This window comes from Vicugna pacos, chromosome 17, assembly GCF_048564905.1.
Source record: "Vicugna pacos chromosome 17, VicPac4, whole genome shotgun sequence".
Lineage (NCBI taxonomy): Eukaryota > Metazoa > Chordata > Mammalia > Artiodactyla > Camelidae > Vicugna > Vicugna pacos.
Genome location: NC_133003.1, coordinates 11,092,966 through 11,106,781, shown reverse-complemented (window position 1 = coordinate 11,106,781; position 13,816 = coordinate 11,092,966). Strand labels below are relative to the sequence as shown.

The 13,816-nt window shown below is 35.0% G+C and overlaps 1 protein-coding gene across 9 annotated transcripts in view; it reads left to right on the top strand.

Moving 5' to 3' along the window:
* CLASP2 (cytoplasmic linker associated protein 2) overlaps nt 1-13,816 on the top strand; it is a 153,420-nt gene that overhangs the window by 109,189 nt on the left and 30,415 nt on the right. For all 9 annotated transcript variants that reach the window (XM_031686892.2, XM_031686884.2, XM_031686891.2 and 6 more), the window contains 3 exons: nt 383-489; nt 3,567-3,811; nt 5,049-5,112. In XM_031686892.2, coding sequence (XP_031542752.1) covers nt 383-489; nt 3,567-3,811; nt 5,049-5,112 — 416 coding nt within the window. The remainder of the gene's footprint in view (nt 1-382; nt 490-3,566; nt 3,812-5,048; nt 5,113-13,816) is intronic.

The window sequence follows — 13,816 nt, the reverse complement described above, 5'->3', positions numbered from 1 at the left end:
GATTGAGCTTTGTTCTGGGCTACTCTGTGGCTCACCCATATGGGTGAGATTTGCCTGACTGATGGAGCTGGATTAATTACAAGACTATAGATTTGCAAGCCCTTAGTTAGCCAGCCATGCTTTCTTCTATCTTCTGGTCATAAATGTACCATTGCTGCTGTTCTTTAAATTTATTTCCCACACACTGTCAGTGATTTTAATTGCCTTTACCCTTTTATTTGACTGAAACTAAATGTACCCAGAGAATACAATATTGCTTTTAAAATGCTTTGCCCCATTGGTTTTTTTTTTTTTCCTCCCCTTAAGGATCTTATAGTTTCCAACCTGACACAGTTACATTTACAGCTCTCTCAAAGCTGTTTTCTTTCTTCTGATCTGTTAGGTCCGGGGTATGGGATCAGCCAGTCAAGCCGGCTGTCATCCTCTGTCAGTGCCATGCGAGTCCTGAACACAGGTTCTGATGTGGAGGAGGCGGTAGCAGATGCCTTGGTACTCTTCTCCATTTCCTTATCGTTATAAATGTTCCAGTTATCGAGCTAGTGTATGAGTGAGCCAGTCCCCCAGAGTGGGAAAGGAAGTGGGAAAATTCCTGTGGATTAAATCTAGGAAGATCAAATGTGGGCAATGCAAAAAGCAGGACAGTATAATTCTCAATCTTTATTAATTGGTCAGAATTTGAAGCCAAGGCCCATAATAATTGATGAGATATCATGAGTATAAATATTGATATTGTTAATCTGGTGATGTGTTTTATGCACTGTAGTACACTGAGAATAATGACAGATAGATTAATATATAAATATGTATACAGTATATAAATATGTACCCAATAAGCATGTAGTTTCAAGGCTAGCTTAACATTGAGTATTTAGGGGTTGCTTTAGTTTGGGATTGGATTGTGTTTAGTCTTTTACTTACCCGTATTTTCTGAGCTGAGAGAAAGTACACCTTCAAAACAAATTATAATTAAAAAATCTTTCTGGCCCTTTATGCCTTATGCATTAATAAAACAGTGAGGTTTAAAAACATGATCTACAGATCCATGATAGTTTGTCAGAGGAATGCTATACATATACCACTGTTATTTTTCTTACTTAAAATTATGAAGGAAGTATTTGAAACAATGATTATAATTGGCTTTTACCAGTTTCCCAAGTCAATTCAATATGATTCTTCGTCTTTCAGATTACAATATTAATGCTCTATTTGAGAAGCATTTACTCAGTTTCTTACCCAGATCTTATAGAAGTCATCATCTTTGTTTTGAAATTTTAAAAAAAATTATGTCTTTTAAAACTGCATATCAGCTCTTAACCAGTGTTGATATAATACAGTATTTGCCATATATTTGAAAAACAAGTTTTTAAAAATATTCATTGGTCATAGCTGTACTATGTTACATGTAGTCACATGTATAGTTCTGGTCTGACAGTCTGTATGTGCTGAATTTTTCTCTTTACCTCAGCCATTTGATTATTTTTTATATAAATTAATTAAGTAGGGACTTTGTTCTCTTGAACTTGGGGTATATTGATCACATCTTGTTTTGGTGATATTAAATTAACTATATGTTTTAAATTTACTGTTCCTCATCAATGTATTTCTCATATGTTTTTTAGTTTCTTTTAAATGGGTGATTTACTGATTAAATTCTATAACATAAATTTTATTAATTGAATGGGTTATTTTTGAACTATTACTTATAATCCTAAGATGTTGTATTTGAATTATATGAGGAACATTGAGCTACTAGGGCTAAAAGCTGAATCCCAATAATTTGATTATATCTACTTTCATTATTTGCATGGCATAGATATTCCAGTTACAACTATCAGGAGAACACTAACCAACTGTTAAGCCTAATTAGACCTAGGGGAAAAATCATAGAAATAAAATTAACTTTGGAAATGACAGAACAATCCAAATGGGAAGAAGACTTGAGTTTCTTTGGGAAAACTGATTATGAGAGTATTTTTGTGGCTTAGATATTTCCCTTTTGACTAAAGAATGTTGGCGAGATTAAAGATATAGTCTGCTTATAAGCAGTCCTTTTGTATCTATATATTTTAAAGCTTAATGTTGCTGATTATGGGCATTGTTTATGCCTACTTCACTGTGCTGTTTAGCAAAATGTTCTTCATTATTTTCAATTTTTCTCTTTAAAAATCTACTGCTCTCAGCTCTTAGGAGACATACGGACTAAGGTATAGATATTGCTATTTTCTGACATCTTATGATACCGTAACTTTTTTTCTATGCTTCATCAGTTTAACAGATGATAGTCTTCTATAAAAAAAATCAAGTGGAAATAATAAAATCTTTAGACATGCATCATTTTTTCAATACATACGATTATCAGGAGGGAGATAGTGCTTAAATAGAGTGTCCCGTGAGGGTTCTTGTCCTTTAAGCCTGACTACTTTGTACAAATGAGATGATGTCATTCACCCTGATGTCTGTAACAGAACTGATCCTGAAGCCCAACACAGGAAATATCACATTTGCCATTCTAAATTATGTCGATGTCTCTAAATCAAATTAGTGATGGAAATGTCATTATAAAAAACTAGTTCAAGTTTGAGTTAAGTTCAAGTTATCTTTCTTTTAGATTTTAAACTTTGGAGAATTTAGTCACCTGGAACTGTTTTAAATTATTGTGCTTAACATGTTTCATAGTACTATCTTCACCATTCACCAGGCTAAATTCAGGTATCAGATTGCATAAAGATTTATTTCCAGTTCTTCCAAGAAAATCCCAAATAAGCAATTTACTCTCTCTCATTTCACTTTCAATATTCAAGGTATAATTAGCAGTTGCAGTTATTAAATGATAAGCTTCAGATGTAAAGAAATCAAAGGAATCTGAATATGCTTTCTCATATTGATTGAAATAGACTGTATAGACACATTGGGAAAAACACAGAAGGACTCTCAAGGAGCTTGCCTCCCAAAATAATAGTAAGCACCACAGGTTCTCATCGTTCTTTGTCTGTATCTCACTTCTCTAGGAGACATCAGGGTTGGGTACAAGGGAAAAAAGAGTAGCAAGAAAAGTCACAGTGGAAGTAAAAGAAGGATAGTGGAAAGAAGGGAGAGACAGGAAAACTTTACATGGGGGAACGTGTTTCTGATCCATTGTCCATTTTCTGACCCATTCTTATCCTTTAAAAAGGTAATAATTTCTTCTTAACAACTCACATTTTTAGTACAGTTTCTGTTCATTTATACTCTAGTAGTTCTTTTTGGTTTTCCACAAAAAGGAAGGAGGAAAGGAAATGCCCCCCGTTTTTGTGCACTCCCCACTTTACATGTCTAAACTTCCATGTAGTTATCTTACTCCCCTTCTCCCACTCCCCATAGTTAAAGAATAGTCCATCTTCTACTAACTCCTAAAACATTTTTTCTGAAGAAAAACTAAATGTTGACTTTTTGTTATTACAGTGATTAGCAGCATGCTTTGCACTGATTTTTAAAAGAAAAACCAGTCCTTTCATGATCAGTAGAAATTGTGAAATACTGGTGTATTATCTAAACTACCATTTGATGAGAGTCTTTATGTGTAACAGAAAAAACCTGCTCGAAGAAGATACGAGTCGTATGGGATGCATTCAGACGATGATGCCAACAGCGATGCATCCAGTGCTTGTTCAGAACGCTCCTATAGCTCTCGGAATGGCAGTATTCCTACATATATGAGGCAGACAGAAGATGTGGCAGAAGTCCTCAACAGATGTGCTAGTTCCAACTGGTCGGAAAGGAAGGAAGGCCTCCTGGGTCTGCAGAACTTATTAAAAAATCAGAGAACGCTAAGGTGAGTTACTTTCTCTTAAAATAATTGTCCTGTCAGGTTAGCACTTTTTGACTTGACTTTGTTTTCATAACACTTTAAAGGTACTGGTATGCTTTCATACTTGTCCTGAATTCAGAAGGTGGCATCAAAGTATCTTCCCAAGCCTTAATCCTTTAGGAACGTCTATACTATCATTATTTTTTTTAATTTAATTAACTTGTTCTATTTAAAGAAAGAAACATTTTAGAATGAAACTTTTTATTCACAAAAAGAAGTTAAATATAATAAGTTACTGATTTTTTAAAATAAAAATAAATAGTAAAATATACATATTTAAAACTGACAAATTTATTAAAATTCATTCCTGATAAGTTTTTCAGTGAGATGAAAGAATATTTATGCTCACCCAAAAATGAAGATATAGTTTTGGTGTTTGGTGTAATATTTGAGCCTTGGTGTAATATGAAATGTAATTGGAGTGAATTTCTCTAAGGACAGAAGTTTATATTGGTTTTTAGTTGAGTTTGATTTGGCTTCCTTTCCTAATGGCTTTTGCTTGCTTTTCCTCTCTAAAATCTTTATTGTCTTTATCTGTGTAATGTTTTAAACCTCTGTAGTCTACCCCTTTAAGAACCTGGTTCAGATAATTCATAAGGTCGAGTATGCTGGATAACAGAGGGCTACTTCCTGACTTGATACGTGAAATCAGGGTTTGGTTTACTAGCTGTGTATTTATTTTGAGAAATAATTAGAACTAAGTAATTTAAAATAAGTGTTTATGTACTGCCTAATATATTTTAATGTTGGCATATCACACTTCATGAATCACTGCAATAGATGATCATAGTGTTGTTCCCAGCCCCATTAGATTAGGATAACATAAGATTCAGTGTATCATTTTAAATGGCACATTAGTAATCATAATTTAGAAAGATTTTAGTCCTCAGATGGCAATTAAGAGATTGATTCATATACTGGGAATGTCATTTGTATAGTTTCCTTTGTCTTGCTACAGTAATGAAATAAAGTTATTTCTTTTTATATAACTTTCAACCTTTAAACTAGTGTGTGTTACAACAGAATTGTTGTTGCATTTGGTAAATTTATATTTAGCCCTGACTGATAAAATCCAAAAATTTCTCAATTTTATGGGCTGATTTTTTAGCCTTTTTTAAGAAGCCCAATTATATGTAAGATCACTTTTAAATTACTTCTTCCTACAGCAAGATATTAATTAGCCACTTTATTATTTTGACAGTCGAGTTGAACTGAAAAGATTATGTGAAATTTTCACAAGAATGTTTGCTGATCCTCATGGCAAGGTATGTTTTAGTATTTAAGGTTATTTTTGTAGGGTGTCATTCATATATTACCCCCTCAAAAAAAGAAGTAAAATAATAACAAAAAACCGTAAGACACTTTTATTTTATTATTGCCCCGAAAATGGCAATGATTTTAAAAACATAATTGAAATCAAGTATTTGATATCATACATAATTTAGAAACTGCTCTCTGGTAATCATTAAAATGTTTTCAAAAAGAGATTGTCTAAGACCATAAACTGAAGGATGTAACAAGCACACTCACATATAGGTAGTCAGGGTGAGTGTATTTGTATCACTAAAAACATTTTACTATTTGTAGAGGAAATAATTGGGATAAGTTGGAAAAAGTTTCTTATTTTTTATTAAGTTTTCTTCTCTATTGATGTAAATATATTTTTATCTTAAAAGAGCAATTTTGTAGAAAAGAATTGCCATTAAATAACACAAAAGCACAACCATAGTTTGGTACTAATATAAAAGAACCGTTTCATATATTGAAATAGTTCATAAAAATCTTCAGAACACTGTTGAATGTTTAATGTTGATTGAAATATATTTAAGTACTTTGCATAATCTGCATGTGTACTGGGAAATTGTGATTTACCTTGATGGATAGTACTGTTGTAAAATGTATTCATTTATTCTGTTTTCAGCAATGTGATTGACAATGGTGAAACTTTATTCAATATCTTCCTTTAGGACCACAGATGTCTACATGAGAATTTCTAACCTAAGTGAGAGGGAAATCATAAGAAAAAAATTAATTAATTTCACTTTATTGTTTTTTTAATTGTCTTTACTTTATTGTTGCACATGTCATTTCCTCCTCATTTTTTTCTGTTTTCATTACTTGTGACACTACTTAAAGATACTAAAATTCCACTTTATATATAAACTAAAATCTAGCTAAGGATTATAAATTGCTTTTACTTTAAAACAATAATTTTTAAAGGTTATCTTTTTATGAGAAGGTATATTTATTTTAACCAATGCAAGATCCTATTAAAGACAGATTAAAGTACACTAACTTTATAACTTTCAAACTGAGCATGTACATAACTGTACCATTTTATACTGATATTGCTACCACTAACTACAGCTGTAGGAATTGCTTTACTGCAAAAATTTCTGTAAATCCTGAACAGATTAGCTGTTGACATTTTTTGTTGGCAGTATGAGTCAGAGGACAAGACACTTATGATCTGGGTGGGCCTATTTTATTAAAAGATATTTTAACTAATAATCTATACAACTTTTTAGAGCTTTAAAACATCTTCAATAAGTGATCTGATTCTTCTCTACTAGAAGGTATAAGACTGAAGCTGGATAATTTCTTGAAGTCACGGTTTTTTATTTTTTATTGGGACAATAATGCAATTTTGTAGGATACTAGGATTTACACAGTAATAAAGAAAAACACTTTTTTAAAAAAGTCTCTTGAAGATCAAATAGAAAAGTTGAGTTTGATAGTGGTGAAAGAACTGAACTGAGTACAAATGTTTGACCTCCCCTTAGTAGATGTGGAGAACCAGCTAAGTCCTACCTAGAGTTCTCAGGAAGGTGGCTTTTTGGTTTTTCTCCATGGGGTTTGTAACAGCATACAGTTGATCCATTTGGCTTTGCCTGGTTTGGTTTTTGGTTTTTTAGTTCCGTGAATATAAACATAATGGGAAGATTTTTGTTAATTTTTTTTGTTTGTTTGACTTATTTGGTGATTGTTCATCAGAGGCTCTGCCAATAAGGTAATTCATTAAGAATAAAATGAATATGTCACTATACTATGCCAAGTTAAAAATGTCAGGGCTGGATTTGAGTTTCTGCATTTTATCCTGATACTGTTAAAATAGTAGCTATCTCCCCTCCCTTTTTTAATGTATCTTTATTAAGTACTAACAGTCCGGTCTTCAGGATCAAGCAGCTGTTTTTGATACTTTCTTTTCTTTCTAAATACAAGTTTGTTCTCTATCAAGGGTAGACCTTTTCTTTTCTTTCTTTTTTCCTATAAAGGCTAGTAAATACTTGCGGCTTGGTGGGCCATAATGGTCTCTGTGACAACTACTCAATTCTGCCATTATAACACAAAGGCATCCATAGACAATATGTAAACAAATGACCATGGCTGGGTTGCAATAAAGCTTTATTTATGAATATTGAAATTTTAATTTTCATATAATTTTCATGTGTCACTAAAAAGCCTTTTGTTTTGTTTTCTTTAAACATTTTAAAATGTAAAAACCATTCTTAGCTCGCAGACCACAGTTTGCGACCCCTGTTCTGTATGATTGACTCTGGTCATTGATGCTGAAATAAAAACATGTATTCAAGAACACTTGCTCATGCTCATGCTCTTGCCACTGGTTGAAGGTTAGGACTTTTGAAGGGAAACAATGTACTGGTCGCTGCTGGGTGAAATCAGCCCTGTTATTCCTGAATATTCCTGCCATTCTCCAATTCTGATCCGTAGTTTTTGTCTAAATGCTCAGTATGCCTTGCCTCTTCCTCTTGTTTTTCTCTTCTGTCCTTCATGGAGACTGTGTCAAGTAGTATCTCCTCAAACTCTAGCCTTCTTCACCTCCCCACCCATCTCATGCCCAAAGCATATGTCCTGGCCTCTTAGCTTACCAAGAAAGTAAAAGGCATCAAGCAGAAACTCCAGACCAGCAAACTTAACTGCACATAAACCCATTCTTTCTACTTTTTCTTCTTTGAGAATGAAAGGAGGGTTCACCTTGAGGCATAAAAACATACTCTGGTTTTTGCTAATATGGTCTCATCTGCTTGGTCTTCCAGAAATTTCTCAAAATTTCAGTTTGCTGTTTGAGATCCCTTTTCATTTTTCAACTTTGTTGTGAGTTTTCTCAGTGCATCTTTTCTGTCATTTAAGGACTGTGGTGTGGGAGAGGAGGAGGAGGGGCTTTTCTGTTGCGCCTGCTCCATCACCCTCACACCAGTTCTTCTACTTTAACTTTCAGACACTTATCTCTCTGCTTGTTTTAGTGATGTTGGTGTTGGTTAGTGCGTTGCCCTGGGCCATCTTTCTCCTCTTGGTACCTTATCTGAATCATAAATTACCCACTTTATCCTAATGGCTCTCAAGTGGTACTTCCAGCCCATATTTCCTGCACTTTCTTAGTCTTTTTGGTTATCTTCAGCCTCAAAACTGCTCTTCCTCCTACATTGCACTATCTCATTTGTTGAAAGCACCATCCCCTCATTGCTCAAGTGAGGAATCTGGGCATCATTCTAGAAACTTACTCAGTCCTAATTGATTCAACGTTCTTAACAGCTTTCCATTCTCACTAGTAATTCAGGGGACAGTTGTCTTTAGTCTGCTGCACCCCCTGTCCTTAAATTCTCCTCTGCACTGCATCCTTGAGTAATCTTTCTAAAAGGTAAATCTTCTCTAGGCTCTTAATTGTTTCTTTTTAGAGATCTCTGTAAGAAGGCATTCTTCTTTTGATAATGTTAAATGTGTAAGTTTTGGGTGACATGTAAAACCTTTTTTAAAGGGTTTTCTCAAAGTTTTGAAAAGCAATTAGCAAGGATTATGGTTCAATAAGACGTAACATTATTCCTTTAAAAAACTTTGTGTGTAGAGTTAAGAAGCAGTTGTACACTTACAATCTAATAAAATAATTCTAAAGGAAAATAAATAAATAAAAGGTAAATCTTCTCTACTACCTTAAAACCCTTCAGTGACTACTCATTACCCTCAAAAAAATATCCGGGCGAAGCCTATCATCTTTGCTTGTCATTCCTTTCTCACTCTCAACCCAGCCTGAAAAGTATGTTGACTTCTTCAGACGTGCCATGTGCTTTTCCTCACAGCCTTCAAATAGACTCTCAGGGACACTTCTCTTTCTTCCTCAAACACTCTGAATTGAAATCTCTTATCTGTAACCTCAACTATCCTGAAAGCTCACAGGACAGAAACTGTCTGAGGCCTTGTCCTCATCATGGAGGCACCTCATACCATGAGCTAGGTTGGGTGGATTTTCCCATGTACTTTTATGTTGAAGTCCACATTTCAGTCTCTATGTTAACAGCTTCTGGATAGTAGCTGGCTTCCATGATAACTGAAAGTTATTCTCACTTCTCCTAGACATGATTGAGACTACCTGGTGTCCCAGCAGAAACAGGGTACTTAGAGAACCAGGTTGGAGCAGCGGCTGCATCTCCTTTCATCTAGAATCACCTCCAGCCCCCAGAATGTTTCTCTTATCTATTTTAGAGTATGCATCTGAGTCCAACTAAAATATCAGGCTAGCTCTGGTATCCAGTGCAAACATTCCAGAAAGGAAGGTCTGGAAAAGAGCTCTTTCTGAATACAGTTAAAGTAGATGCTGGATTTTTTTCCTGGGACAGCAGGAATGTGGTTGGTAAATACAGTTTATAAGCTGAAATTATTTGATTATCTGTAACTTGATAAGTAAACTTTTTTTTTTTTGCTTAAGATACCAGTGATCAGTCACAGTTTATGTTTGATAGTAATTTAGTCTACAAAGCTGCAAATGTATAATTTAAAGCCTCTTAGTATTTTTCTAAGAGATTCAGCACAACATAGTGATAACAGGTACGGATAGTGGAGCTGGATTGCTCGCATTCTGCCTCCATCACTTCTGTAAAATAAAAGTAATAAGATTGGGAGATGATTAAATAAGTTAATATTTGTAAAACTCTTATAACACACCAAGCACTATGTAAGTTTTTAGAAACTAAATAGTTTGAAAAATTAAGGAATTCAGGGCAGATTTTTATCGTGACTACTCTAGACCCACTTTTTCCCCTCAAATGTAAGGAGTGTCAGATGCCAAAAGCCCCTGTGGTTCTGACATTTGACTTTGAAGGAACTGCTTGAGAAGAGCCACCTTCACTGAAGTGCAGGCTTTGAATTGACATTTTATGGTCTGTGTAGTCCTACCTCTTGAAGTCCTGAATTTCGTCTGCGGCTACTAAAGCGGGGCACAGCTGAGTGCCCTGCTTATAAAGTCATGGCTGGTCTCCTGATGTTCTAGGCAGCTCAGGATCAGGAGACCAAAACATACACCTTATGTGGGGAAAATTAAAAGTTGTGGCATGGTTCCTTTTTACCTCCAAACAATAGTAACTGTTCCAAGCCTTCACAGAAATAATTTAACTTGTAAATGCATTGCTTCTGAAGAGGAAAAAAAAGAGAGATAAGATAAAAATTCTAGATACTGTGTTTTGGGAGCAAATGTTGGCCCTGTTTAGAAGTTTTGACAGGTATCTCTTAGTCTTAGATTCTTTTTAGAAGTTGAGCCTCAAGGATAATGGGGTCCGGAAAATAAGGGAATTTTTGTTTTTAGATTTCCTTGGCAAGGAGGTGAGAGAAAAACACAGGAAAATCACATACTTTTCTCCCATACTGTTCATTTAACTCTTGTTTTTAAAAACTGTTTTGAGTTTACCATAAAACTTTGAAAAATATGTGTCACTTTTATTTTCTAAGTGTTTTTCTTCCATACAGGAACTTGGCATTGATGGCGACTAATTTGTGTGTTTTTCTTTTTTTTTCTTTTTTTCCTTTTGCATGCTGTCCCCTGTGTTGGAACTCTCAATAGAGAGTAAGTTGGTTCAATATTTGTTGGAAACCTAACTTTACTGCATGACTGTGAAATTAACCCTTTTTCTCTATTTTCTCTCCCGAAGAGTTCATGCAGTGTTGGACCCTTTGCAATCCACGAAATGCTATTTGCAGTTATGCAAACTGTCATTCTGTTTGGAGATGTGCTTTTTAATCTACTAATTAATCTAATTTGATTATGTTCTTCTGTTCTGTATTTGATGACTGGCACACCTAAGATACAAGTGAGGTTTAGAGAAGGCTGCCTCAATTGTAATAGTTCAAATAATAGAATTTTTTTCCAATAAACTACTGTTGTGGGATATGTGAGATTATAAGTTGATTCCATTGAAGGTTGGTTTCATTGAATTTATTAAAAAAAATAATTCCCAAGTTTCACGATTATTTTTTTTAATTGAGTTCCAGCCTCCCCACATGCAGTTTGTAATATTCTATTAATATCATTCCATGAAAGCAAATAGAGCAGTTTAAGGAGCCGTTAAGAGCAACTTTCTCTTTTGAAGTCAAATTTTTAGCCCTAGTATTATATTAGTATATCCACTTTCCTCTTTCTTCTTTAATCATAGACAAGGAAATGAGAGAATATCAAAATCTGACAGTGAACTCTTTGCCATACAGCAATCAAGTAAGAAATGTTACGAGAAATTTCCAATATATATTTTGAATATATATATATACATATATATATATATATATATACACACACACACACACACACACATATAAATGTACGTATTTATCATTTAGTAAGTACCATTGACAGGATATAAGTATTTTGGAAAAAATAGTATAATTCTGTATGTGGAGTACTGTAAATAACATGCCTACATTCTTATTCAGCTGTACTCACATTATATCTAATTAAAAGAAATATCTACTTAGGAGAATAACAGTTCAGATCTTGACAGAAACATAAACTTTGGATTATGTCAGCAAGAGAAGAAAGTACCTACCAAGAATGACTAGCCTGAGTCCAAAGAAGTAGGAGGTGTCAGAAAATTTATATGAAAGAAAAAGAAAATGTTGGCTGGAATGTAAGGAAGGTCTTACATATCTTCCCTTGCATTAAGAAAACGAGTTGGATACCAGCTACAGGGTTTTACTTGCTTAGGGGAAAATCCTTACTCTTGAGGAACTCTTCCTGCACTTCAATTGAATGACTTTTTATTCGTCCTCAGCCTCTGATAACTTTAGGCTTGGTTCTAATTAGAGATGTAAGACTAGAAATATAGTTTCTATTCTCAAATGTTATTATGTTCCAGATGCGAAGATAATATAAATACAGAAAAAGTGAAATAGCACCAAAGCTAGTCCTACTTCCCACCACTAGTTCCAAGTGATGATCAGTGACTGTTATCTGAAGAGATCCACGAAGCTTTCTGGGTGAGACTGGAGTGGGAAGCTTTGTAGGGAGTCATGCACTATGTGTAAGTAGGGGGAGGAGGAAGTGTGGTAGGAAATCAGGAGTGGATGTGAGGTGTGTGAGGGACAGAGTCCAAGATCAGTTCAGAGAGTTAGAGCCTTGTCTAAGCATTTATGACATGATTCTGTAGACAGTAAAGTGACATTAAGGGATTTTGTTTCTATCAAAAGACTGTAATTACAATCTGATGGTGAGAAAGAGGAATGAGTTGGCCTGGCGCCTGTTTTGTAAATAAAGTTCTATTGGAACACAGCTGTGCTCACTTGTTTGCATACCGTCCATGGCTGTGCCACAATGACAGGGTTGAGTACTTGCCACAGACACCACATGGCCTGCGAAGTCTAGAATATTTACTCTCTGGCCTATTGCAGAAATCCAGACTTGAGGTCAGAAAGGCCTGGTGCCACAATGAGACTGTATGGGACAGATTTGATAAAGGCCAAAAATGAGAGCTGTTGTAGAGGTTGTAGGGCCTAGTAGGCTAGATCAGAGAGGCTATGTCAAGGGATTCCTTCTCCGATGAAAAAAGAGTCAGGATGAAGACTGGCTCTTGGATCTCCTCACATTTAGGATGCAAAAGGAAAATGCCTGGCGGAAAATGCCTGGCAACAAGAATGAAGGAAGGAAGGGAGATAATAAGAGGAAGTCAGTGTCAAGCTACAGAATGGCCAAGCATACTAAGCTAATGAAAATTCTGCTACATTTCATGATTAGAAGATAGTTGGTGGGCCTAATAGGATAGAAATCAAAGGAGAAATTCTTTAAACAGTGTCTTCTGCATCTGTTAAAAAAAAAGAAAGGATTTAGGTTGAGAATAAAAGAGTAAAGATAGAGGAGATCGTACTTCAGAAAGCAGGGATACAGAAAGATTAGTCTCAAAAGGAAATAAAATTGGCTTTTCCTTAGAGAAATGGTTATTAGAAGGATAGCTATAGAGAAAATCAAAGTGGGAGAAAAGTCAATGGAGAATTTTATTTTGTATGACAGTGAAGTAGATTGAGGTACTTTATCTAATAATAGAGTGGATGGAACACAATTGAAAACCAGGTGAGTTAGAATTAAGTCCTGACACAGCCATTGATCAGCTGTGGAAACCTTGGGCAAGTCACTTAGTTTTCTGGTTCTCAATTTCCTGATAAAATGGGAGAGTTGACTGAGGCATTCTAATGTCTGTCTTTTCAAAATGGGTTTTGGTATACTGAAAGCAGAAAGTTGGAATTTTTAGGAAAAATAGACAAGAGTTGAAACGATAAGAGTGAAAGTGAACCAAAGAATTCAAGAGTGTTATACTGGTAAACCAGGTTTGAGAGAAGAGCAAGAAGTCCCTATTGGTAATGTTTGCTGTAATTTCTGTGGTGTAAATATTCCCATGAAGCTGATTTCAAGCCACCAACCAGCTCACAAGATTCCTGAATATTTGACAGTCGACTTTCTAGGCTGGTACTGACTGACTCCAGGACATCACTGGACAGATTTGCCAGGTACCAGTAAGACTGAGTACTAGATTAGATACATGCATTTGTTACAGGGTAGGTCTAGTGAAGTTCCTCAGCAGTGTTCCCACCTAAGGAGAGAGCCAGAGATCATTTAATGTGAAGCCTTGGGCCAAGTTTTGAATCTCAGAGAAGCCAGGTTCTTTGGGTGTGGTTGCAGGGGATTGGGACCCGAGTTAA